Raw genomic sequence first — 22,277 nt, 5'->3', positions numbered from 1 at the left:
TGGAAGGTGTCCCTGCTTATGGCAGGGGGTGGAACTGGATGAGCTTTAAGGTCTCTTTCAACCCAAACCTGCCTGGAATTCTGGGATTCTCTTCCAGGCAGAGAACAGGGCTAGGTGCTTCCTTGGGAATCCCTTTTGCCAGGCTGGTTCCTGGTGCCTGTGCTCAGGTGCCCCTGAGAGATGGGATCTGTGGGATGATGCTGATAGGGTGATCCGAGGACTGCTGACCCCGAAGAGACCTGGCAGTGTAGTTTGAAGCAGGATTTGCTCTTGTGTCTTGGAGAAGCTTTACCTGGTCCTGCAGGGTGCTGTGACTTTGGTCCTTGGTACCTCCCTGAGGATATTGGTGCTCCTTGGATGCAGGCAGAGGAGAGCCCGGCCCAGGGCAAGTGCTGGGATGAGCAGTGCTTGGTGCATGTCTGAGAATGGTGACTGAGACCACTGGCGGAGAAGGAAACAGGCTGGAAACCCAGGCAGGATCCCCCAGCACAGGAGAGGGGGACAGCCCTGAGGCTCAGCCACTGGAGCCAATGTGGGGTTTGATGTTGATAACAATATTCCATATTTCTCCCCTGGCCTGGCTCTGGCAGGAGTGAGGAGCTGTGCCTGCTGCTGCTCCAGCTTCCCCCCACGGCATGCGTGACCTTGTGGCCCTTTGCTGCCCATCTGTCCCTGCTCTGGAGCCCTCCTGCCCCACTCCCTGTGCCCGTGGTGCCCCGGGCCGGCCCCGTGGGCGTTGGGGCTCCGCAAGGAGCGGGAGCAGGGATGGAGCGAGAGAGAGGCTCCCAGTCAGTGTGCAAGTGCCATTGTTTTGACACAGAGGCATCTGGCACTGTCAGAAAGAGCAAAAAGAGCCCCCACAGCAGATGCTGCCAAGGCAGAAAGCTGGCAGCAGCCAGGCAGGCCTGCACAGCGCCTGCTCTCATGGCATCCCAGCCTGGGGCTGAGCATCCAAGCCTGGATTGGGGCATCCCAAGGGTGAGGTGGGACCATGGCCATCCAGGGCACTAGGACTGTGCAAACACTGGGCACTGCCCGGGGTGGAGCTGGGAGTGGTCACTGGAGGCTGGTGCTCCCTCAGCAGTGCTGGCACAGAGCAGAGCTGGGTGTCCCAGCCACGGCGGCTGCTGTGTGGGCACAGGGGGTCTGGGAGCACACAGCTGCTCTGCTGCTCCTCTCCTGCTCCTACAGGCTCTCCCAAGCCCCACACTCCACAGACTGCTATTCCCTGTTTGATACCCCTATTCTGCACAACCTCTTGGCCTGCACCCTTTTCCAGGGCTGTTTACAGGCTGAGATGGAGAGGGAGGAGTGTGTGCCTTGTTCTGGTCTCCACATCCCTGAGCAGAACGAGATCTGATGTTCCTGCAACTTGTTTTTGTTTGCTCACCTTTCCCAAGATGTGCAGCAGTTCCTGCAACAGGTCAGTGCCCTGGTGGTGGAGGGGGCACACCCGTGTGGCACTGCCACACCTGGGTAAATGGCACTGAAATGGTGCTCACAAAAGTGCTTTTGTGGCTGTTTCTAAGGTCGAGTTGTTCAATACAGACCCTCTGCAGGTTCCCCTGGGGGTGGTTTGAGCCCTCCCTCTGTCACTGCCTCTCTGTGCCTGCCCTGTGGAGCAGCAGAGGCAGGGATGGGGCACTGGGATGAGCACTGAGGTGGGCACTTGGGGCCAGGGTGCAGCACAGGTGGAGCTGAGGGGCCCAGACAGCCCCTTCCTGCACACAAACAGGCCAAACCTGCTCCTGTCCAGGGCAGGGATGGTGGTTCTTCCCCTGGGGTGCCATAACTGTACCTGCCCTTCCCAGCCAGGGCTTCTCTTATTTGCAGCACGACCTGTTTGAGTGGGGAGGGTTTTACTTGGACCATTTTCAGGCTAAATGGGGATTTCAGGGGCCCGTGAGTGCCGAGGACTTGACCTGGTGGAGCTGTGGTCTATTCAGCTCCCCCAGCTCTAGAGGAGAAGCACAGAACTGCTGCTGGCTCCCACTGCTGGGGCTGTGCACCCCAAAACTCACCGAGCTGAGGAGTCCAGCACATCCTATCGAGGTGGGGACACACATCCTCCTCCTCCCTTCTGTGCACTGGCCGAGGAAACGCTGCCTTGTGTAAATTTACATCTGACTGGCCAAATGAATGTTGTGTCGTTGCTGGCGGAGCAGCAGCGGCTCCGCTGCTCCCGCGTCGCGGCAGCAATCGAGGGGCTTGAGTTATAGCACAACTTATTCCGTTTTACAGCTCCTACAGCGTTAACAGATGTACAGGCGTCTGATCCAATCATGCAGCAAGAGATTTTGGGGCCAGTTCTTCCAGTTTTGACAGTGTGGAAGCCGGGAGCAGCCATACATTTTACAAACAAGAATAAACGACCCTTAGCAACATATGTCTGTGCTGGCAGCTCCGGCACAGCCCGGGAGCAGGCGCCCTGCGAGGCAGGAATGTGGCTGGGCACTGCACGGACAAAGCATCTGCCTCCCCCGTTATATTAATGAGGTGCAGGCACTAGAATCCCTGTGTTGTAGGGCTGGATTTGCTGGGTAGGGACAAAGAGCTTGGAAAAACAAATGCCAGCCCAGAGCTGAGGAGCTTTATTTGTTTTAGAGCCCGTGTTTCATTGTAGTGGCTCTGCTCCTGCTGCCTCACTGGCCTCCAGTGCCGTGGGATCGTTGGCAGGGGCAGCTTGGCCACGCTGGGACTTGGTGCACGAGGTCCCTGCTCCAACCCTGTGTCCCCACCACTGGTCTCTGCTCCCAGCACAGGGAGGAGGGTACACCAGGGTCTGAGCAGTCACAGAATCCCAGAATTGAGGCTGGAAAAGCTCTCCAAGACCATCAAGTCCAACCTGTGCCTAATCCCTGCCTTGTCCCCCAGCCCAGAGCACTGAGTGACACGTCCAGTCATTCCTTGGAGACCTTCAGGGATGGGGAATCCACTGCCTGCCTGGGCAGCCCCTTCCAATGCCTGACCACCTTTTCCATGAGGAAATTCCTCCTGATGCCCAACCTGAATGTCCCCTTGAGGGGAGCTTGAGGCCATTTCCTCTCATCCCGTCCCTTGTTCCCTGGGAGCAGAGCCCGACCTGCCCCCCCCCAGGCTCCCTCCTCCTGTCAGGGATTTGCAGAGAGCAAGAAGGTCCCCCCTGAGCCTCCTTTTCTCCGGGCTGAGCCCCCCCAGCTCCCTCAGCCTGAGGCCCCTCAGTGTAACAGCCAGAGGCTCCCTGGTGACCTCAGAGACACTCTCAGGACAGAAAGTCTGCTCCTGGCCCAGTTCTGGGCCACACTCAGCCTTGTCTCTGCTCCCTCCTAAATTCAAACTCTGCACCAGTCTCCCTCTGCCTCAGCCCCCCAGAAACAACTGCTGTGGATAGAGAGGGAGAGGGGGGCTGCTGGGGGCACCTCAATAAATTTAATCTCTCCATCATATTAAAGCGTAGTAGCTAAATTTATTTCTCCTTGCAATCCAAACAATGCCAGCTTTGGTCCCAAACCAGTACTGAGATTTCTTCTCCCAGCTGGAAAAAAAAAAGGAACTACTATAAATCCCTCCCAGAGCTGATTTATGGAGCATTCATGAAGAATTTATATTGCAAAGGATTTTATTCAATTAGACTTGAAAAGCCTCTCGATTCCTGAGGTTCAGTAACGCTCCTGGAGCCAGAGCTCCCATAAACCTGGATGGCCTGTCTGGAGCAGGCACTGGGGGAATGGCTGAGGTGACACTGAAGCTGACAGGACCATCCAAATCTAGAGCATTTGTCACTGGGATGTGTTCCAGGCTGAGGCTCAGAAAATTACTCCATGAAAAATGTGCATTAACAATAGCCATGAAATATCTGCTTAAAAGCCAGGTGAGTGATGAGACAGGGGATCTGTTAGTGCTGGGTGTTCCTCGCTGCCAAAAAGGGACACAGAGCCGGGGGCTCTTTTGGGAACAAGTTTAAAGTTGTTTCTGCTCAAATAATTGAACAGGGGAAGGTGCAGGATGGGTTTAAAAGCTGCCTCCACTTTAGTGGAGAAGCCCTTGATGAGCATGACCTCCTTGCAGCCCACAGCGTTCCCTGGGGGAAGACTGAGACCACCAGGTCCTACATAGATTCTTCCCAATTATATTTCCAAGCTGGAAGGGGCTTGGACTTGGCTGCAAAGCTGGAATTGTGTGTGTTTTGTGCAGGACATGGGGGTGGGTGTGAGCTCACACTGCTGCTAGAATGTCAGTGTTTACACGTGCAATAGGAGTGTTCAGTCTCTTGGGAAGCTGGAACAGAGGATGTCTTCTCTGCTGAGCAGTGTTCTGCTCTCATGATGTTTGCAGCCAGGTTCTCCAAGCTCTAGAATGTTCTCCAGCCCATGCTCCAGCCTGTTCTGCTGGGGGCTCTGTGGGGAAACACTCCTGAAGTCGGCGTGGACACTGCGGGGTGTGAGACCAACCCTCGGGGTGTCAGCCCCTCTCACCCAGACCCCCAGCTGAGGCACTGCCAGGGCCCTGCTCCTCATCCCAACCCCTTTTCCTGCAACCTCAGTGCCCTGGGGGTGCCAACCCAAGGGCTCTGCTCCCCCAGCCAGTCCCTGTTCTGAGGGGCAGCTCCACCCAGAGTCAACCCCAGCATGACCCTGGGATTTGGCCTTTCCTCCTCGAACCCCTCCATCCTGTGAGCCCCATTGCTGGCAGAGGATGCACTGGATTGTCAGCACAAGAGACATTCCTCACATGCACAACAAGAGGCAGCCAGAGCCAAGGAATTCCTGGTGCATTCCTGTAAATCTGCACAGCTCAGCTCCAGCCGAGGCTGATGGATCGGAAGGGACTTGGAAGAGAAAAGCACATAGGGCTCAGTGTTGAGTGTGACAATTTAGGGCCCTTTGGTAAAAGGAAGTTCACATTTATTATTTCAAAGCTGTGGACACAATTCCCAAATCCCTCCAGCTGCTCCTCCACACCAGCACTGTGACTGACACAGAGGACCTGATTGTTTTCTTCACTCCTCAGAGTCCTGTCTAGGCCTTCCCACAGCACCTGTCGCTGCCCAGGGAAACAAAGGCATCTCCAAAGTGTTCTTGGAATTTTCCTGCCTCAACTCCAGCCTGGGAGCAGCCGTGACTCTGGTACCATTGCCACACAGGATGTGTGGACCAGGCCCAGTGAACAGAACAGCTGGTTTTGGGTCCCTTCCAACTCAGAATATTCTGTGATTCTGTTCCTCTTAGGATTTATCAACAAGGTCGTGGTTATTTCACCTGGAAGTTCTTGGCAGATCCCACTTCCAGTCCAGGATTGTTCTCTTTCCCATCCTTGATGGGCAAAATCAGTCTGCTGGATTCATCTTCCCATGATAAAGGAAATAAACATTCCAGCTCCCTGCTATGGCTCAGGTTTTATATATATTTTCTCTTCCTTCCCTTCCTTCATTGCAGCATAACGTGCCAGGACAAAGAGATAGTCACTGAGCCTGGAAACCAAAGGAAAAGCAGGAAAACCACTTCAAAGATCTTATACCAGAAGCTTCTCAGGAGGCAAAACCCCGCAGTTATTTCCCAAAACTGTGGGAACATCATCAGGAATGCTTCAGTAGGACAGAATAAGGGTTTGGGATTATATTTTTTTTTTACCTGTTTAAATATTTGGCCACATTTGGATCTGCTTCCCCTGCTTGGACTAAAGGAACCACGCTGGAAAAAGCAAAGGAAAACATTAGTGTTTAGCTTTCCAGCTCTGAGTGCACAAAGGGCTGTAATTTGCTGGAGCCCCTTCACTCCCCAACCTCCTCCAGGGTCCCCACTCTATCTGTGAAGGTTGTTGGCTTCCCCAGAAGCATCTGGGGGACATAAATGGTGCCAATAATGCTTGTGAGTGTCCCGGAGGCTCCCAGCTCTGCTCTTTCAAGGATACTCATCCATGGCTATAACTGGACAGAGAGAGACTATTTACAAGGGCTACAGTGCCAGGACCAGGGGAAATGGCTTTCCACTGCCAGAGGTCAGGGTTAGATGGGATATTGGGAAGGAATTCTTCCCTGTGAGGGTGGTGAGGCCCTGGCACAGGTTGCCCAGAGAAGCTGTGGCTGCCCCATCCCTGGAAGTGTCCAAGGCCAGGTTGGATGGGGGTGCAGAATCCCAGAATGGTTTGGGTTGGAAGGGACTTTAAAGCCCATCCAGTTCCACCCCCTGCCATGGGCAAGGACATCCCCCACTAGACCAGGCTGTTCCAAACCCTGCCCAACCTGGCCTTGAAAACTTCCAGGGACACCTTAAGCCACTGAGAGCTTCCCTGAATCTTTCACCTGCCAGTGCCCCACCTTCCCACATTTATCAGACCAGACAGGAGCTGAGCACGGAACTGCAGCTCAACACAACCCTGTCTGTGCTGTCTCAGCTCAGATGACCCAGCTGAGGGGAGGGAAGACACAGTCTGGCTCTGTGCCGCCTGCACCCCTGGAACTGGATTAAACAAATAAAAGCTTGGCTCAAGCCCTGAGTGCAGCCCAGCCCTGGTTGGTGGCTCCCACTGCACTGGTTTGCTGCTGTTGTAGTGTCCCCATCCCTTTTTCCCAGTGTTGCCCCAGCACAGCACTCACCACCTCTCAGCCCGGCGGCACACGGCTCGGGAGAAATGGAGAGCAGCACTGCTCCTGCCTCCGGACTGGAACAGCAAGGAAACACCCCCTCAGTGTCTGCACCAACAGCACAGCCCCCCCCTCTGCTCCCTGGAAAAGCTGAGCACCTCTCACGCACGTGGGACTGATCCCTGTGCCATGGCCAGGCAAGGGGAGGGACATCTGAGTGCAGCAGGATGGGGAAATTTAACTCCCAAATCCTCTCTGCTTTTATTTGGCATTTGTCAGTGGAAATAGTGGCCTCCCAACCTGTTTTCCTGTGGTAAGTGGTGGAGCAGGGCTCCACTAAGGAAGTGAGTGAGCCTCCTGCAGTGGGTGAGAGGCACAGGCAGTACCTACGGGCAGGATGAAGGCTCTGAGGGGAGGGAGCTGCTCCGAGTAACTGTCAATCCACTGCTCCAGCTCCAGCACCGGCTTCTCGCTGAAAGATGTACGTTCTGCAGAGGGGAAAAGGAGAATCAGCTGAAAAAAAGTGATTCAGAAACGATTCAGTCGACACACAGAGATCTATTTTTGCTTTCCTTGGATCAGCAAGTCCTAAGAAAGCATCCCAAAAAATTCCTCCTGCTTCAGCAGGGCCGGGTGGGTGCTGGGCCAGTGCCTCAGGCCACCTGACATCACTTGAGTGCCACAAGCACAGCAGCTGCTGGGACTGTGTGTGATTTACTCAGCACTCAGGAACGTGTGTGATTGACAGAATCCCAGAATCATTTGGGTTGGAAAAGCCCTCCAAGATCATCGAGTCCAACCTGTGACCGATCCCCACCTTGTCCCCCAGCCCAGAGCACTGAGTGCCACGTCCAGTCATTCCTTGGATACCTCCAGGGATGGGGACTCCACCACCTTCCTGGGCAGCCCCTTCCAATGCCTGACCACCCCTTCCATGAGGAAATTCCTCCTGATGTCCAGTCTGAACATCCCCTAGCACAGCTCAAGGCCGCTTCCTCTAGTCCTGTCCCTTGTTCCCTGGGAGCAGAGCCCGACCCGCCCTGGCTCCACCCTCCTATCAGGGATTTGTAAAGAGTGATAAGGACCCCCTTGAGCCTCCTCTTCTCCAGGATGAGCCCCCCCAGCTGCTTCTCCCTGTGCCTCACCCAACACCCTGACACTGCACAGCATCTAACCACCCACACAAACCCTTCCAGGCTGTGCCCAACTTTTGCCATCCCAGGAAAAGGCAGGACTTACTCCGGTGAGCCTCCCTGGCCGAGGAGAGCGGGGTGGCGAGGTTGGAGCCCACATCCTGCAGCATGCACTGGACCTGCACGCGGCACCAGGACAGAAACCACAAGTGCTGTCACTCCCCACCTTTGACATACCAGGGGAGGAAGATCAAAGATCCCACCCTTGCTGTGCCTCATCCCCAGCCTGCTGCAGAGGGAGCAGGGAAGTGCTCCCCAAATGCTGCTTGAGAAGCCAGATTAGCACATGCACTTGTTTTCACTGGCACATCAAACCAGCCTGGCTGAGTGCAGGACACTGGGAGCGCCCACAGAACTCCTTGGCTGGCAGGACCCCAAACCTCTGGGAAAGCAGGGACAAGCTGCAGACAGCACTGCCGTGTCCCCCTCCACAGAGGGCATCTTCACAACTTGGGATATGGGAGAGGCAGCCTGGAAAATCTTCCTAAAATCTCTGATTAGCTCCTTCTGCATTCCTGTGCTCAGCAAAGTTAATTAGCCAAACTCACAGGCTGCCACCTATGTCACTGCTGTGCCCATGTGAGTCTGTGACCCCATTTCAAACCCGAGGCTCTGTGACAACAAAACCTGTGTCCATAATGTGTATCTGACTTAACTCTGAATGAACCTAGAGATGAGTCTGCTGCCCATAACTGATCACCTGATCTACCACTTTCCTTCTTGGTTAAAGAAATTACCTCTTAAGAGAGTAATCTAGGGAGTCTTAAGTATTTATTTATTTATTTAAAGACTAAATGCATTGGATTCCTGTGAGTTTATGTTTCAGTAGCACAGATGCAGTGACTGCACTGGGTGAGGATTACCATTAATACTCACTTTGTGAAGCTGTCCAACAAAGGTGTGGCCCTTTTCACTGCTAAACTCACCAGCCAGCCTTGGTTAGAGCAAAAAAAAGGAGAGTCAGCTGGGAATGGAGAAATCAGCAAAAACACGATTTTCCACATGAAACCCCCCCGAGTTCGGCCCCTCCCGGCCGGAGTTACCCGATGGCCGAGCTCAGCTCGTCCGTGGCTCCCAAGGCCTCGAAGATCCTGTCGCCCTTCGGCCGCCGCTCCCCGGTGAAGGTGCTGGAGAATCCTTTGGGAAAGGCGGGGGGGGATGGGGGGGCTCAGGGGTCTGGGGTGGCCCTGCCCCGGTGCCCCCTCGGTGCCCCCCGGGCTCTACCTGAGTCCCCCGTCCTGGTGTAGATCCGCGGGGACCGGGCCGGGGGGTCACGACCGGGGGCATCGCGGTCGGAGCTGCGGGGGCACAAACCGTGAGGGGGGGACACACCGTGGGGTGGGGGGACACAGAGAGGAGCGGGAGGACATTGGGGGGGGGACACTGGGGGTGGACGGGGACACACACCATGGGGAGCGGCACCGGGGGGACACACGGTGAGGGGAGGACACACACTGTGGGGGAGCCACGCCGTGAGAGGGGAACGACACCGTGACGGGGTTCCGGCCTTCCCTCTCACCTGCCCTCCCCGCTCCGCCCCCGCCGCCCCGCCGCCCCCAGCGGCTCCCGCAGCCCCCGGCCCGCTATCGCCAGGGCCGCCCGCCGCCACATCCCTCCCGGCCGCCGTCCCCGCCGCCCCGTGACCCTGCGCGGCCGCCGTCCCGCCCCCCGGCCGCGCCCTCACCCCAGCGCCGCGCCACCGCGCGCCGCCGCCTCCCCATTGGCCAGCGCCGAGTCCCGCCCCCGCAGAGCTCGCGGCTATTGGCTGGGCCGTGGGGGGCGGGGCTGTCACGGGTGGGCGGGGCTGTCATTGGTGGGCGGGGCTGTCAGTCGGCGTGGGCCGTAAGGTGGCGGCGATGTGGGAACGGAGTCTGGTGGTGTCGGCGCCGGGCAAGGTGATTGTGCACGGGGAGCACGCGGTGGTGCACGGCAAGGTGAGGGGGACGGGCAGGGTGAGGGGGCTGGGGGAGCTGAGGGGGCACGGCAGGGCGGGGGTGGGAGTAGGACCGGGGGCTGGGGCTGGGGGAGGTGAAGGGAACCCGGACAAGAGGAGGGGAACCGGGCAGGGTGAGGGGTACTGAGTTCTAGGCTGTGGTGCCGGGCAGGGTCAGGGGTGCCCGTCTCAGTGAGCGCTGCCCGACACCCCATGACCTCCGCTCTCCCCCCGCAGGTGGCCCTGGCCGTGGCGCTGGACCTGCGGACGTTCCTCCGGCTGCGGCCCGGGGCCGAGGGCCGGCTTCGGGTCTGTCTGCCCGGGGTCGGCGTTCAGAGGAGCTGGGACACCCCCGTGCTGCGGGCCCTGCGGGGCCGGATCGCAGGCAAGGCTGGGGAGGAAGCGCTGCCCGGGCGGGGTGAGACGCCCTCGGTGCTGCTCAGTGGGACCCTCTGTGAGGTGACCCTGCTGGGACCCCCTGTGGGATGATCGTGCAGGAACGCCCGTGGGGTGACTGTGGTGGGACCCCCGTGAGGCAACAATGCAGGGACCCCCCCATGAGGTAGCCATGCAGACCCCCCATGGGATGACAGTGCTGGGACTCCCATAGGTTGACTGTGCTGAGACCCCTCCACGTGTTTATTTGCAGTGTCTCCCTCACTGTCTCTGACCCTGCTCAGCGTGTGTGCTTTGCTGACCTGTCCCCGCACTCTTCCTCCATGTGACCCCCCCCAGTGCTCAGGTGTCTGTGTGTGCCCCCTTCAGTGTCTGTACCCTCCTGTTTCAGGCTCCCAGGGACCTGTTCCTGTGCTGTTGTAGCTCAGGCAGTGTTGGAACACAGGCAGGAGCCAGGCGGGGACTATATCCAGGGGTGTGGCAGATGGGGGCCCAAAAAGGAGTCTCTCTGGAGCTGGTCAGAGCTGGGGTCCTGAGGAAGGCAGGGATAAGGGGGCCCATTTCCTGCCTTTCTGCCCCACACCAGCCCTGACTGGAATTTCTACAACATCTTGTACTGGATAGAGCCCCAGAATATCCCAGTTCCAGAATCCATGTTCTTTAATGAAGAGTTTGTGACTTCCCTAGTTCTCCATAGTGATCACTGGGAAGTGTAGCCAAGGAAACATTTGCAGGTGGAAACACTTGGATTTCGGAGTGGCTGGTGGAGAATTTGCTTTGATTTTTATCATGAACCCTGAGGTAGAACCTAAAATCGGCTCCACCTGTTTCTGCCTACTGTAACAGGAGGTGGTGTAAATAACGCTTTCAGTTGAACAATTCCCTGGTTTCTAAGTGTTTAAATTCTCCCCTGCTTGCTTCCATAGCTGACTTTGAGGAGTCTAAGTCACCCAGCCTAGAGCAGCTGGATGCACTGAGGGAGTTTGCTGGAATTGCTGCTGAAGCCTCAGATCCTGATAGCCTTGCTACCCTTGCCTTCCTGTACATGTGCCTGGCTATTTCAGCTAAGTATGGGTAAGGCTCTTCTCCTGCCCCAAAATAAACCTGTTGGGTGTTGTTCACCATTAGTTGCTGCTACGAAGTCATGGGGAGAAAACAAATCCTTGGGGCAAAATAAGGAATTACAAGGAGTCTCACTTCATTTGGGTTCTGGGTGGGTGAGTGCCCTGGGCAGGCGGGTTGGAAATTGCCTGTTTTCATTTAGGCATCAAGGGGCTTAAATCAGAGCAGTTCATCCCACAGTCACAACACAGACATCCCTCCCTCCAGATGGCAGCTCCTCCCAACTCAGGGCTGTTCCAGTTTCCGAATTTGCCCAGCACCATTGATGCTCTTGGTGTGACTGGGCAGGTGGTCAGTCTGATACAGCCCTGTTGGCTTTTAGAAACCAAGTCAGAGCCCAACTTCAGTATTCACATCAAAGAAACCAAGGGTTAAAGAACTGGGAAGTGCAGCTGCATCGTGGCTGGCCCTGCAGTCTGGGAGTTGCTCACTGGTGGCACTGGGGCTGTCACAGCTCTGAGACCAGCAGTACAGAGTTCTGACACTCACCCACAGGGAAAAGCTCCAGGGTTTCAGTCTGGGGTCTGTAGCACAACCCAGGTGTGCTCAGTGGAGCAGAGGGACAGAGATGTGTTCATATTCCGTCTTCCCATCAGTCCATTGCTCCAGTGGGATGTAACTACAATTACAGATTTGGGATATTTATGCTTTATTTAGAAATATGTTTAAAATCACGTTCACAGCAATCTTTGAAGGGGTTCTTTTTGATGCTGCTCAAGTATTTAGTTACCAAGTGTCCCTGCTGTCAGCCTGACAAGCTGTGCCAGTCATGGGTCCAGCTCAGCAAGGCTTTGTCTCAGGCTTAGCTAGGCCACTCCACTGGGGAATGAGCCCTCCTGAAGCCCCTGTGTGTCAGATATGTGTGCTGATGTTGCCAGTTTTCAACCAGCTTTCCCTCCAATCAGTCCCAGTTGGCCTCTTTCGCCTCTGTAGTGTTGTCTCAGGGTGGAATTCGGGGTGGTTGTGTCATTCCTGTGTGTCTGTGTTCCAGGGACGTTCCGAGTGTGGACATCCTGGTGTGTTCGGAGCTGCCCACGGGAGCAGGGCTGGGCTCCAGTGCTGCCTATGCCGTGTGCTTGGCTGCTGCCCTGCTCATGGTGTGTGGGGCCATCTCCTGCCCACTGCAGGAGGGAGACTCCACAGCCAGGTAAGGAACTGGGGAAGGTTCCCTGCCTGGGATCCACAGCTCTGCTCCTTCTGCCCCATCTTTCCTTTTACCTCCAGGAATTCTGGCACTGCCACCTCTCCTGCTCTCTCTTGGCTGTGACCACAGCAGTGGCACCCTGAGCCCATTTCCTGTCTCTGCCTAGTGTTCCCAACCCTGTCCCAGAGCCCTGACCTGAAATCACATTTATCATTCGCTTCTCCTGATAAGAGCAGCTGGATGCAGAGATGTCATAAAACTCACCCCATTTCCCTTGTCTGGTGTCACATACACGTAGTTAAACAGAGAAAAAAAAACTTGATTTTTTTTCCAAGCAAATAAAACCCACATTTTAATGTGCTGAATTTTTTTAACCTCGATTTCCTCTGTTGTCTCTGAGCATCTTCCAGGTTTTGCTTTGAGTCCTCCAGGATCCTTTCTGGGTTTTCTGTATTTCCCATGGATTTTTTTTTTTTTCTGTGTGTGCTACTTTTCCTCCTGATCTCCTGCCTGTCTTTCCCCTTTATCAGTGGCTGGTGAAAGAGAGTTTCTTTCCTTCTGCCCTTGGAGCTCAGCCCTGGAGGCCTGGTGTGCTGTGCCCTGTGTGAGAGGAGGCTCTGTTTGAAGCTGTGTGCCACAGCTGGGGGGGGGCAGAACTTCCTTGTGCTCCCTGTGCCAGGTGCAGCCTTTTCTGGCTGTATTTGGTGTGGGATGAGAATGAGATGGCAATGGGGGGTTGTGACTGTGTTCTGCTTCTAAACCGGAATTTGCAGCTTGACCCAGAAACAGGTTCTTGGAGGGAGCAGTTTGTCCCCCCTCCTTGGGCAAATCTCCCACACTGAGAACTGAAAGGGCAGCTCCACTTGGAGCAGCCAGGATGTCTTCATTCATTCCCTTGGCTGCAGCGTGGATCCAGCATAATTCCTTCCTTGCAGCTGGCACGCAGAGGGGAGAGTGAGAGATGGGGGTGTCAGACTTCAGAGGGTTTTTGCTTAACGTGGCAAGAAAAGAACAGCGTGATATAATGGCTCCTGTGTCGGGAGGAATCGCAGCCTCTCAAAGAGGATTAAAAACAAGTGGTTTACAGCAAACCTCGCTCCTGTCTGGGAGTTGTGGAGTTGGGAGCTGTTCTCTGAGTGCTCCACAGATTAAGTACTGGCAAGTGGGATGCAAGGTGTGTGGAGATGGATAAAGACGTTCAGCTGAAGCCCGGGGAAGTGGGAGTGAAGGGAAACAGCTTCCACACAGCAGGTGGCTCTTGGAACTTCTGCCTTGCAAGACTCTGTGAGGCTTTTCCAAAAATCTGTATTTGTGCCTGTGCTCCAGCATGGAATACCTGTTTTATTCTAAAGACCTGTTGAATGGACTGTAGAGCAGGCTTGTGTGCAAGGAGCGTCAGAGGTGTGTCTCTGTGCTCAAACTGAGAGTAGGCTTAGGTAGCATATGGGGAAGAAATTCCTTCCTGTGAGGGTGGTGAGGCCCTGGCACGGGTTGCCCAGAGAAGCTGTGGCTGCCCCATCCCTGCAAGTGTCTAAGGCCACGTTGGACAGGGCTTGGAGCAACCTGGGATAGTGGAAGGTGTCCCTGCCCATGGCAGGGGGTGGGATGAGATGAGCTTTAAGGTCCCTCCCAACCCAAACCATTCCATGATTTGGGGCCCTGTGTGAGGTAAATGTGTCCCTGCAGGGTGCAGGAGGCTCAGCTGGCTCCCTGTGGGTGTTGAGCTTCCCTTGAGGTGCCAGAATCCTTCAGTGTGGAGGGAGCAAGTGGGTTTGAGAGACTGGTGAGTTCTGAAGGGGATGTGTGGGAAGCTGTAGGGTTTTGGGAGGCAGTGGGGGAGAAATCTCTGAAGTCACAGCCAGCAATTGCTCTGTAAGTGGCAGCTCTGCCGTTGCTTTTTTCTGCTTCTGCAGCCCATTAATTAGTGTGTTCAGTCAGGGGCCTTGATCCTTGTGAGTCTGACCCAGCACCAAAGTCTGTGCCAGCATTTAAACTCCCAAAGCATTCACCAGTTTGTGTGACTGCTTTTTCAGACGACAGAAAACCTGCTTTTGTGATTTTTAGGATAACACCTTCTGGATGTGTGTCTGCTTCCCTTCTGTGCTCCCTGGGCCAGCACTTGGCGCAGCTTCAAGTGTTTGGAGTTAATCCCTAAAAATCAAAGTATTTGCTGGAGATGGTGGAGTTAGAACCGATACACTTTTTGACTAATTTTGGGAGGCTCTGCAGCTGAGCAGCTGGTGAGCAGGGGCTGAAGTTGCACATCTGAAATGCAGCTTTTACCATTCTGTTCTCACCCTCTGCTCCTGTAGGTGCACTGTCCTTCCTGTTGATGAGCAGGATCTCACACCAAGATCAGAGAATCGTGGGATGGTTTGGGTGGGAAGAGACCTCAAAGATCATCTCATCCCACTCCCCTACCATGGGCAGGGACACCTTCCACTGTCCCAGGTTGCTCCAAGCCCTGTCCATCCTGGCCTTGGACACTCCCAGGGATGGGGTGGCCACAGCTGCTCTGGGCAACCTGTGCCAGGGCCTCACCACCCTCACAGGGAAGGATTCCTTTGCAGTATCCCATCTAACCCTGCCCTCTGGCAGTGGGAAGCCATTCTCCTTGTCCTGTCACTCCTGAACCTTGTATATGGTCTCTCTACATGTTTCTTCTAGCCACTTCAGGTCCTGGAAGGCCACAATTATTAGCTTCTCTTTTCCAGGCTGAACAATCCCAACTCCTTCAGCCTTTCCAATGTGTTTGGTGAGGTGGGGATGGGTTTGGACTTGCATCCTGTTAAATTTGATCTCCCTGAATCTGCTCCCTCCCTCACACTGGCCTGGGGTAATTGTGTGTTGGGGTCATCTTCTTGCCTTCCAGGTGGACAGAAGAAGAGCTGACGTTGATTAACAGCTGGGCCTTCCAAGGGGAGCGGGTGATCCATGGCAATCCATCGGGTGTGGATAATGCTGTTGGTACCTGGGGTAGGTGTGTTTGCTGCTCCCCACAGAAACTCCCAAATCCAGAGCCCTGTTTCATTCAGAGCAGAGGGAATCCTTCAGTTTGCCCCATCTGTGAGCTGGGACTGGAGCCAGCTGGGATGTTGGGGACTGGCTGCAGGAACACCAGGGCTCTGTGTCCCCCGGGCAGGTGCCATGGGGCAGAGACCTCACCACAAATAACTGATATTTTAAACATTCTGGCAGGAACAAAGAAGCCTAATCCCGTCCCAGGGATAATGCTGGAGAAAATGCAGTTGGACAGCTGTCATTTAGTTTCAATTAGCAGAGACTTCCCAGTGTTTTGAAAGTGTCCTTGGAGACTGTTAATAATCTTTCTAATGAGACCTAATCGCAGTGCCTCTGTGAGGGTAGGAGCCAAGTGAGACATTCCTTCTGGACAATGAAATTCCATGCTGAAGGATGGCTGCTCACCCATTCAGTCCATGGAAGTCCTTGTGCTTGGCTCTGCCCCAGGGAAGCGCTGCTGGATTCTGGTTTTTTTCAGGGAAGATTTACTGCTGGCCAAACTCTTTGCCTTTTAAAAAATTATTTGATGTGATCCCAGAGTAGAGGAGAGCAAAGGGAAGGGCCCTGGGTTAACTACGTCCAGCCAGACCCTCTCATTAAGGCAGCAGGGTGAGGCACATTCGTGCTGCTGGAGAACATGGTTCATTTAGCTGGTGTTTCTTGCAATTACTGTCACAGGCTCTGGGTGAGGTTCTGAGGATGAAAGAGCTCCTGTGTTATCTCTGTGCTCGCCCTGTGCCGAGACAATACATGTATTTTACTTTAGGTGGAGCCCTGAGATACCAAGCAGGAAAAATCACACCATTAAAGAGGTAATATTGGAGTTTAAAAATAACCCTCACACACGGTGGGTGGAACATGTCAGGGAGGCTCTGGGTGGATGATGGGAGGTGGCTGGAGCGTGGGAAGGGCTTTGAAGCCACATTTGGGGGTGGGCAGCCTGAGTGTTGCCTTGGTTTGGGGTGGATGGGGGGGACAATGAAACGTTTGGTCATTATCTGACATTAGATGAACACAGCACAGAGGATCAATATTAATTTCATGGCATTATGGGCAGCAGGAATGGATCTGCTCCTGGCAGCAAATGACATTGTGGGGAGGGGGAACTTTGTGCTTACCTGGTGGGGGGAAAACCCACTGGCAGAGAGAAATCTGGGTCCTGCGTGTTCCCTCTGCCTCCTGCCAGCCAAGGATAATCTGACTCCATTAAAATCTTTCACAGTGCATGAAATTGCTCTATTAGCAGTTAATGGCCACTGCTGGCTACCCTCATGGAGAGGATTTCAAAGGAAAAATTTTGCTTGAAAACCATGGATTTCAGTAAATACATTACAGTCCTATTTATAGTACTAGTACAGTTGTTCCTTGTATCCAAGAGGAAAAAGCCTGAACCCAGCACTGAAGCACCTGCTTAAGTTTTGTAAAACTAATGGGTCTCCTTATCTTGGGTGTCTGAAAGAGGCCTTTTGAGGCAGAATGAGCCTTGGGAACTGTGAAGGAAAGAGGCCAGGAGATATTCTCTGCCCATGGCAGGGGCTTGGAATGAGATGGGCTTTAAGGTCCCTTCCAACCCAGACCACTCTGGGATTCTCTGTCTCCTGTTGCTTTCAGGGTGCCCATGCTGAGGATCTTGCTGACCAACACAAAAGTCCCTCGAAGCACCAAGGTCCTGGTGGCTGGGGTCAAGGAGAAGATCCTGAAGGTGCAGCACCTGCATGGTTGTGGGCATGGAGATAACCCTCATGTGGGACTGTAGCTCCCACAGTGATCTTTTGGGAGATTCCTCCTGTGGTCGCTGCATTCCTGTCTACTGCCTAAAACCCAGCTGCCTGGGAATGGGGGTTCAGCTCATCTCCTCCTTTTCTCCAGCATTAACAGGGCTTGCCACAAAAATCACCAGTTTGCAAAAGAACAGTTCATTCCTCTGGCCTTCCCCTCTCTTCCTCCATTTTCTGCAGGCAGGAGCAGCACTGCCTTGCAGTGGGGTGCTCTGTGAATGAGTAGCCCCAAATGGGGTGAGGAATTGCCCAGCTCAGAGAGACTGGGACTGGTTTTTATCCCAGTGCTTTGGAAGGCCAGTGTCTCACCTCTTCCTTCCCCCCCTCCTCAGTTCCCTGCAATAATGAACCCGGTGCTGGACTCCATCGATGCCATTTCTCAGGAGTGCCAAAGTGTTCTGGAAGAGATGCCTGCAAATCCATCACCAGAGTATTACCCTGTGCTGGAGGTAAGGGGCTTGTTCGCCAGTATTTTTAGACACTGCTGCTGTTGAACATCAAAATGTCATTTAAAGAACATTAGGTCTGAGAAAAAAAAAAATGTGATGGCAGGAAATGTTCAGTTCCGAGCGAAGCCGTGGTCTGTGTGTGCTGCTTTTAATGCCCTTCCTGGAGCCAGGAGACACAATATGCTGCTGCTGCTGCCTCTCCACAGCTATGGGTGGGAACGGGGGTAGTGAGCCTGGGGCTCTGTGGACCTGTGGCTCTGGAGGGTTGGTTTCCCTTCCCTAAGAATTGTGATGTCTGTGCCATGGGCCAGCCGTGCTCGTTCTGGCAGTCACTGTGAAACAACTGCTCTGTCACTGCCAGGGCTGGAGTGAGGAGTGGGAGCCCAGAGCCACTGGTTTGTGATGGGCTGGTTCTGAGCCAGCTCCCAGTGCCCTGTGCTCGTCCTGGCTCCGGAGAACGACAGACAGAGCTGTGCCCAGAGCTGACCTGACAGTGATGCATGAGGTGCACGCAAAGATCTGTTTGTCTTGGCTTTGCTCACAGAGAAGTGGCTGCTGGGGGGGAGGAACACGCTTCCGAGTGGAAGAAGTGCTGAGAGTGCTGTAATGCTGATCCCCAGTGCCTGGGGGAGCGATGTGTGTCCCAGCTGAGCCAAACCTGGCCTGGCCCTGGGAGCCAACCTGGACAGTCAGGAGCCACTTGGTACCAGCAAGGCAGATCTTTGTTGGCATCTGGATCTCTTCTGTGAGGACTCTGCTCGTCCTTGCTCTTGCTGGTGGGTTGTTCCCTCCGCAGCTGTGAGAGGTCTCCTGTGGGATTCGTGGCAAAGTCCTGCTCCCTTTGCAAGAGGGTGGTGGGATCCTGTACCCATCAGGGTGGACTGAGCTGGCATCAGCTGGGGGAGGTCTGGAGTCTGTTCACAGCACAGCTTCACACCGCTCTTCCCCTTAATTCCATGTCCTCAGGCTGTTGCAAGTATTGGGGCACAGGGAAGAGGGGGGATAATTTGAGTTGTGCTCTGAGATCCTCACATGGAAGATGCCAAAGCATCCTTGTGTTCCACACCCAGGAAGCAGCTCTGCAGTGAGCAGATTCCTGTCTTGAATCTGTTGTTTTGTCTTGTGCTTGAAGAGCCCTCAGAGGCCCTGCTGATTATATGCAGCATATATATAAAAATATATATTTTTGGCTGTTTCTGAAATGTGCTGTTCTGGCCAGTGCTGTATTAGACCCATCGAACTAGTCTAGTGTGTCATAAGCTGTCATCTGATTCCTGGCAGATTTTGGATCAGGAGATGACAGGTGTCTTGGATCATCACAGACAGTGCTGTGCCCTCACTCAGGCATGTAAAGAGGCCTCTGGATGGACGTGTGTCCAGCCCAGCCGAGAAGGGTGATGGTTGTGCTCTGTGTGCTGCTGGCTCCTTCCTCTCCCTGCTGTTCTTTAAACAGGACAGAAATGCTCTGGAAGGGGGAGAGGGATTATTCCTGCACTGTCCCCTCCTTGTAGTGTTGGCAGGAGACCTGTGTGGAGCTGAGAGAGGGTGATGTGCCCCTGTGCATCCCTCCTGGCTCACTGTGAGCTGCAGACAGGTAAGAGCTTTGGCCACTGGCTGGAGGAGGGGACACAGGGCTGCTGTTAGGGAGCCTTTCTGGGACTGGTCCTGTGTCCCCTGTCTTGTGACAGCCTCTGGGAGCAGCCACCACATGCTTTGGAGGTGGTGGAGTTGGGGTGTCAGAGTGGTGTTGCTGAGAACAACCTTCCTCTGCTGCTGGTGCTGATGAGCTATGATGGCCCTGTGGTACCTGGGGTCCAGTGTCAGCTCCTGGCCCTGCTCCAGACTTACTCTGAGCACAGGCCAAGCCCTTCCCTCTGTTTCTGAATCCATCACCTGTTGTACTGGGAGGAAAGAAGCTGTAACTCCCAGCTCTGTGGTGTTGCCCATCCCTTGGGGTTGCTGGGGCAGCTCTCTCTGGAGCAGCAGGTCTGTGCCTGGCTGGGGCAGAGGGCAGGGCTGCACTCACAGTGCTGCCAGGAGCGTGGGGGTGCATTCACAGGGTGACCTGTGCTGCTCCTGAGGGAAGGACTCTGTCGACCCCACTCGAGCTGGGTGCCAGATTCCCAGTGTGGAGCTGCCAAGAGGCCCCTTGGCTCCTGGCCCAGGCCCTGCCCATGAGGAGGAGAAGTGCTGCCCAAAGCAAACAAGGGGAGGTACCTCTGTGTGGCCTCTGCAGTGGTGCCTCAGTCATGTCAAAAGTCCCTGGATTTAGCTCTGCTGGGTGGATGGCAGGGCAGGGCAGGGGGACAGCCAGGAATGAGAGATGCTGGCTCAGTGCCCTTCCCGCGGCCTTGCACAGCCTCCTGCTCAACACTCGTGTGACAGGGAGAGGAAAGGAGTCAGGAAGCATCACAGAGCTCTGCAATAAATGTCTGCTGGCAGCTTGCAGTGATCAGGGTTTTCTCAGGAGGTCCAGGAGCTGTTGTACCCTTGTCACTCTACAATGTGTGAGGGGGACAGGGACAGATGAGCAGCCCAAGGCTCAGACTCTGTCCTAACCTTGTTGTCTGGTGCTGGTGGGTAAGTTTCTGGCAGAAACGGGATGGTTGGAAGGTAGGGCAGCTCCCCTGCGCCTCTCTACCACTTCTGTAAAGACCCTCTGTCTCCACATGTGCTCACCTCATCTCTGTGTGGTTGCTTTTAGGAATTCTTTGACATAAACCAACACCACTTGAACGTGCTGGGGGTTGGCCACCCGTCCCTGGACAGACTGTGCCAGGTGACTGCGTCCCACGGACTGCACAGCAAGCTGACTGGGGCTGGTGGGGGCGGCTGTGCCATCACCCTGCTGCCACCAGGTCAGTGACTGCCACCCCGGGCATCCTCCCACATTCCCCATGGCCCTGGGGGGCTCAGCTTTGGGGGCAGAGGGATCACTGCCAGCCCTGGTGTGGCTGTGGAGGGATGGAGTGGGATGTCTTGGTACAGGGTGGGTTGCAGTGTGTCATCCAGGGGTGGTTCAGGGCATTCATTTATGTGTGTCAGGCCCTGAGGGCGCTGGCCCCGTACCAGGGGCCATGTGTTTGAAGGTGCCATGGCCTGTTTTGCTCTCCCTGCGGTGACCCAGCTGACTCACTGGCTGCTCTTGCCTTCCTCTTGGCAGACACCTCCCCACTGGCCGTGGAAGCAGCCAAACAAGACTTGTGTGCCTGTGGATTTGAATGCTGGGAGACCAAGATCGGGGCCCTTGGGGTGACCCTGCACTCCCTCTCCTCTCTGAACACCCAAGTGCTGCACATGCTCTCCCAGAGTTAAGCTGCTGCCTCTGGCAAGAAGAACCCTTGGCACCAAAGCTCGGAGTTTTGTGTGCCTGGATGCCTGGAAACTTCTTCCCCACTCTCCTGTGTCACTGAGGGCCTCTACCCATGGATGTGGAGCCGGTTTTCAGCCTGCTGTCACTGGGACTGGGGCTGCCATGGGGACCCGGGAGCACCTGCCTGCTCTTGGGTGAGGTGTGGGTTTGACCCAGGCTCTCAAAATCCTGGTTTGAATTTACTTTCTCAACTGCTCTGCTAATCCCAAGGAGCAGGAGAAGAGGGGCTTGGCTGGATTCCAGCAGGATAATGACACTTTGCTGCTTCAGATGCATGTGGTGTCTCCTTCCTCCCTGGTGTCCCGTGGAGGGGGCTGGCAAGGTGGATGTGCTTTGACATTTTTGGGTGATGAGCATCTCGGCAGCTGAGGGTTGACTCTCAGATCTCTGTTTCTTCTGGACTCCAATTCACAGTAGAGAGGAAACCTTTAATACGGCTCTTACTGCTACTAATTAAGAGTTGGGTAATTAAAATGCAAGATAAAGCACAATTCCAGTGAAATTATCAGTTTTCACTCTTTTCCATAATCTCTGCCTGGGCTGATAAGCAGAGTGCTGTTGTCGGGCTCTGTTTTTATTCACAGACTCAAGGTCTGGCTCAAACAGCACCTGTCACCTGCAAAGAGGGCAACTCCAGGCAAGGGCAGGCTTAAAATTTCTGCTTTTAATAACTGTTCTCTCACGCTTCAGTCTTAAACCAGCACGTCCCTGACCCTGCCTGGTGTTGGGTTTACTTTGATGTAATTAAGTAGGGGAAAGAAACCCAAACCACGTCCTCAAAAGCTCACCATAAGTTGCAGTTGGCAAACTCTAAAACCTAAATGCATTTAGACTTATTACACAAATGTAAATGGATTTTTTACTCCTGAAATTTTAATGAATCGTGCCACAGAACAGAAGGGAATTGGCAGGGAAGTGGCTGAAGCCGGAGTCTCTGGGAGCCATGAGCTGACTCTGAGTGACTGTGGTCTCTGCTCTACCTGCCAGAGGGGTTTTATCATTGTTCTCTTTGTCTGGGGTGGGTTTTTTAAGTGGGTTTTTAAGTGTATCTCTGCTCAAGAACCGCTTCATTTAAAACTGACTAATGAATTGACAGAGGTGTGGAACTTGCCTTGCCCTTCCAGCCCAGGAGTAACAAAAGCAACTGTGAGAACCTGAGATGTTCTGGCTCTAAACTCCCAGCATCGTGGTGACCAGCTTTAGTTCCCTGATCACATGGAAAACTGTCTCTGGTTTTAATAAATTGATGGGGTTTTTTATGTGCAAAGTGTTCTTTGATAATTATTCTGGGTACAAAAGGAAAACA

The 22,277-nt window shown here is 54.5% G+C and overlaps 2 protein-coding genes across 2 annotated transcripts; one reads left to right on the top strand and one right to left on the bottom strand.

Moving 5' to 3' along the window:
• Positions 1–4,832: 4,832 nt before the first annotated feature.
• MMAB (metabolism of cobalamin associated B) lies at positions 4,833–9,366 on the bottom strand. Its single transcript, XM_032706083.1, has 9 exons — positions 9,285–9,366; positions 8,980–9,099; positions 8,799–8,892; positions 8,632–8,689; positions 7,802–7,874; positions 6,953–7,050; positions 6,575–6,639; positions 5,610–5,669; positions 4,833–5,449 (listed from the first exon to the last, which is right to left on the bottom strand). Exons 1-9 carry the CDS (start codon positions 9,364–9,366, stop codon positions 5,362–5,364), a joined length of 738 nt encoding a protein of 245 aa, XP_032561974.1. The 3' UTR covers positions 4,833–5,361.
• A 213-nt stretch (positions 9,367–9,579) lies between these two features.
• On the top strand, positions 9,580–22,238 carry MVK (mevalonate kinase). The gene is made up of 10 exons (XM_032706074.1): positions 9,580–9,689; positions 9,926–10,073; positions 11,011–11,158; positions 12,198–12,353; positions 15,223–15,326; positions 16,138–16,183; positions 16,983–17,073; positions 17,482–17,598; positions 20,303–20,456; positions 20,762–22,238. The coding sequence occupies exons 1-10, from the start codon at positions 9,612–9,614 to the stop codon at positions 20,911–20,913; spliced, it is 1,194 nt and encodes a 397-aa protein (XP_032561965.1). The 5' UTR covers positions 9,580–9,611; the 3' UTR covers positions 20,914–22,238.
• Positions 22,239–22,277: the final 39 nt, after the last annotated feature.

The sequence above is a fragment of the Chiroxiphia lanceolata genome, chromosome 18 (assembly GCF_009829145.1).
Source record: "Chiroxiphia lanceolata isolate bChiLan1 chromosome 18, bChiLan1.pri, whole genome shotgun sequence".
Taxonomy (NCBI): Eukaryota; Metazoa; Chordata; class Aves; order Passeriformes; family Pipridae; genus Chiroxiphia; species Chiroxiphia lanceolata.
The sequence above is the reverse complement of the archived record's forward strand: the minus strand, read 5'-3'. Positions and strand labels throughout refer to the sequence as shown.